Source organism: Myotis daubentonii, chromosome 4 (assembly GCF_963259705.1).
Source record: "Myotis daubentonii chromosome 4, mMyoDau2.1, whole genome shotgun sequence".
Classification (NCBI taxonomy): domain Eukaryota; kingdom Metazoa; phylum Chordata; class Mammalia; order Chiroptera; family Vespertilionidae; genus Myotis; species Myotis daubentonii.
The window spans coordinates 33,679,476-33,683,701 of NC_081843.1; the positions used below are offsets into that span (position 1 = coordinate 33,679,476).

Genomic DNA, 4,226 nt, shown 5'->3' on the forward strand with positions numbered 1-4,226 from the left:
TCTAATCCCAAGCTGATGGGGGTCCCATGGACCTTTTCCTAGCCCCTGGCATCCATGCATACTGCCTTGTACCTGCCCAGTTTCTTATTGCTGCTCCCATACCTCAAATCTTTCCACAGCTTCTTAGGAGCTGAAGGCCCAATTCCCACTATACCCGGGCTCCCATCTCTGTGTCCATGTCTGCTACCAAGAGGCCCATATACCAGTCTAGTCCCATCTCTACTCCACCCAGAGAGAGCCCCAGGGCCCCAACTAGTGAAGTGGGTGCACTGACAATCTTCAAAGGCAATAAGGATGGCCAGACACCAGCCTCAGACCCCAGGGAAGACAGCAGGCTGGGCTACAGGAGGCAGCAGGAGCAGGGCCTGAAGCTCTGAGAACCTTTGAGATAGGCCGATGCCCTCATTTTCTACACAAATGAGGAAAGCAGTCTGCAAAAAGGAAGACTTACTAAACACAACCCCCAAATAGGCTAGATTCTCCAGGGCCAAAGATGAGGATGTCATCCCGGGGGATTCCCTGAGTATCCCAGCAGGCAGGCATCCCAGCCTCACTTTGGGAAGCAGGAACCCAGGCCTCAGAAATAGGCAAGCAGGTTGCCAAAAGGAGCAAAGACAGGCAAAAGGGAAACACACACACACACACACACACACACACACACACACACACACACACACACACCACACACACAGACTCTGAGACTTGCAAAACACAGCTGTTCCATGGGGGACATTCTCCTGATTGGTGGGGAGCCAGAGAACAGGGGCAGGGACCCACCCCAGCTCTGCTCACAAAGGAGATTCCTGCAGAGCCCCCCACCCTCCCACCTTCCCAGCCCAGAGAGGACTCAGGGGTGCCACATGGGGGTTTATTCCAGTCACAGCTTCCAGAGAAACTCAACAATAAATTACATCATTAAATAAACTCCCTGCTGGACCATGCCCCCTTCTGCCCCTTCTCCACATGCTCCCTTGGGACGCTGTGGGGACTTAGCCAGGCCCACCCCCTGCTTTAGGCCACAGGGGAGTGAGCCTCACTGGGTCCTCACATGTGAGGGTTGAGGGAGAGTCTCCCTGCCCTGGTCCTCAGCCCCCTTGCCCTCACTTGCCTGACCTTGACAGCTGGGCAGCTGCTAGTCAGCTGTCTCCTCCAGAGGGGGGGTAGAGGAGGGGGCAACAGCCGCCCTGAGTAGGCCTGTGTACCTAGAGGTGCGTGGGGTTCTCCAGAGAGGGGTCCGTCTTAGTCATGTGCAAGACCACGGTGGGAGCTTTATAGTGGCAGTGGGTGCCACGGCCATAGCCTCCTGGGGCCCGGCAGGCCTTTGCCCGTGCCCGGCCAGCTGCCATCTTGCGGTGACAAAGGCTCTGCCAGGTCTGGAACGTCTTGGAGCTCCAGACCCAGACACCGCTGGTTATGCCCACCACCAGTGACATGAAGATTTTTAGCATAAAAACAGCCACAGTGGGCACTGAGCCCCCTTGAAGCGAGCAGTCCCTCCGGCCACCAGGCACACTGGCTGGGGAACACAGCTGCTCTGTTGCCCGAAGGCGCCAGAAGTCCATGTTGAGGCGCTCATAGACGTAGCACACAATGACGCAGGTGGCAGGCACCGTGTACAGGATGGAGAAGACCCCTATCTTGACCATCAGCTTCTCCAGCTTCTCTGTGTTGGTGCCGCCCGTCTTCATGATCTTGCGGATGTGGAAGAGGGCCACGAAGCCAGTCAGGAGGAAGCTGGTGCCCAGCACCAAGTAGCAGGAGAGGGGCACCAGCACGAAGCCTGTGAGCGCGGCCGCGTCCATGCTGGCCACGTAGCAGAGCCCGGTCAGCTCGTCCCCGGCTACCTTGCGCAGCGTCAGGATCACGATGGTCTTCAGGGCCGGCAGGCCCCAGGCCGCCAAGTGGAAGTAGCTGCCGTGGGCCTCGATCGCCTCGTGGCCCCATTTCTTGCCGGCTGCCAGGAACCAGGTGAGCGTCAGCACGACCCACCACAGGGAGCTGGCCATGCCGAAGTAGTAGAGCAGCAAGAAGACGAGGGTGCAGCCCGTGTTCTCCAGGCCCTCCTGGATCACATAGAGCGCGCCCGCCTCCTGGTCGCAGGCCACGCTCTGGGCGCCGGCCACCGCGCGGATGAGGAAGGCCAGCGAATAGACGTTGTAGCACATGGAGAGGAAGATGATGGGGCGCTCGGGGTACTGGAAGCGGTGAGGCTCCAGCAGGAAGGTGAGGACGGTGAAGGCCGTGGAGAAGAAGCACAGTGCCGACCACACGGCCATCCAGACGAGCGCGAAGTCCTTGTCGCGCCGCGACCAAAACACCTCGACCCCCGGCGCGCAGCGCGGCGCGCAGGAGCGGCTCTTCTCGATGTACTGGAACTTCTCGGGGTTCTCGCAGGTGCCGCCGCCGCCGCCCAGGCCCGGGGCTGCCTCTCCGGGGGGCCGCGCGGGCCGCGGCGCCACGGGCAGCATGCCCAGCCCCTTGTGGGGTTCGGCGGGGCCGGCCGTGGCGTTCTCGGGCGCCTCCATGCAGAGCGCGTGGGGGTCGTTGCGCGTGGGCAGCCTGGCGCAGTCCAGCGAGTCCGGCCAGCCGAAGTTGAACTGCTCCATGATGGGCGCGCAGCGCAGCCGCGCCTGCTCGCACATGGGCCGGCAGGCAGGGATGGGCGTCGAGACCTGGTCGGTGCACATGGGCGCGTAGAGCGAGCACAGGAAGAAGCGCAGGTGGCTGTGGCAGCCGTACTGCACGAGCGGCGCGAACTCGGCCAGCTCGGCGGCGGCTTCGCCCTGCGACGTGTGGCCCAGCAGGTTGGGCAGACGGGTCAGGTTGTAGCCGATGCCGTGGCACATGGGGATCTCCACCGCTTGACACGGCGGCGGCCCGCGCCCACGCTCCGGGTCGAAGCGGCCGATCTCCAGTGCCGCGCCACCCGCCGCCAGCAGCTGCCACAGCAGCAGCGCCCGGCGGAGCGGCGGCACGGCCATCCCGGGCTGCCCCGGCCGAAGGCGGGAGGTCGGCCCCGGCTCACTCGGGCCGCGCCATCCGGCGCCCCCATGCCCGCCCGCCTGGTCCCGGGGCGCGGGCCATCGCCGAGCCGCCCGCGTGTGTCCGGGCGCGGCTGGGCGCGCTGGGCAGCGCGCAGGAAAGCCACCCGAGGGAGAGAGGCGCCGAGTCTCCACCGCCGCTGCCACTCCAGCGGCCGCGGAGCCTGAGCCGGCGCCGCCTCCCTCGGCCGCGGCTACAAGCCTCGGGGTGGGGCGCCGGGCGGACAAGCCCAGAGGCGGGTCCTTCCCGCGCCGGGTACGCCCCCGCCTGGGCTTTAAAGGCGCCGCGTCCCGCAGCCACCCCGGGGCTGGGCGGCCCTATGGGGCGAGTTGAAGCACCGCATGGTCTGCGCGCTCACAGCCGGTTATTTCCTTTCCCTACACGATCAGGATGACATTGGATGATTACGCCCCCTGCTTCCGCGGGCCTCACTCAAACCGTGGGGATGGGGAGAACTGTCCTTCCTGGGGTACAGATGGAACCACCAAGGCAGGACACAACGCAGTAACTGTGAACCCCTAGGGATATTGTCGGTCTGTCGGTGACAGATGACAAGAAGTGAATGAGGCCCTGACCGGTTTGGCTCAGTGGATAGAGCGTAGGCCTGCGGACTGAGGGGTCCCAGGTTCGATTCTGGTCAAGGGCATGTACCTTGGTTGTGGGCATATCCCCAGTGGGAGGTCTGCAGGAGGCAGCTGATCAATGTCTCTCTCTCACCGATGTTTCTGACTCTCTATCTCTCTCCCTTCCTCTCTGTAAGAAATCAATAAAATATATTAAAAAAAAAAAAAAAGAAGTGAATGAGGTCTGAGACTGAGGCCCCTTACTGCCCATCCCACCCACTTGTACACCCCCAGGTTGGGAAGGTGTTTCTGAGGGGCTGGATTGTGGGGGCTCCGGAGGACCCCAGAGCACCTCAGTCCTCCCACTTCTGCTCAGCCAGGTACCCTCCATGGGCCCTGGGTAGCTCCATGGCCCAAGGGCATCCAGCACACCACCCACGGGGCCCTGCTCTGGTTTGGGCCTCATGTTGAGACTGCTGTCCCCACTCCTTTGCCCACCTCCCATCTGCCCTCACCCCCGAGGAGTATCTGGAAGACTCAGACTCAGATTCAACATGTGTGCTCAGCACAAGTTCAGTCCCCCTAGCAGCTGCTCAGGGTTGCTTAGAGGATGAATGGCTA

General features: G+C 62.6%; 1 protein-coding gene across 1 annotated transcript; it reads right to left on the minus strand.

The window, feature by feature from the left end:
- Nucleotides 1-854: 854 nt before the first annotated feature.
- On the minus strand, nucleotides 855-3,248 carry FZD9 (frizzled class receptor 9). Its single transcript, XM_059693485.1, has one exon. It carries the CDS (start codon nucleotides 2,979-2,981, stop codon nucleotides 1,203-1,205), a length of 1,779 nt encoding a protein of 592 aa, XP_059549468.1. The 5' UTR covers nucleotides 2,982-3,248; the 3' UTR covers nucleotides 855-1,202.
- Nucleotides 3,249-4,226: the final 978 nt, after the last annotated feature.

Excerpts from the sequence above, each read along its gene's own strand:
- FZD9 (XM_059693485.1), bottom strand. The coding sequence starts at position 2,981 with ATGGCCGTGCCGCCGCTCCGCCGGGCGCTGCTGCTGTGGCAGCTGCTG.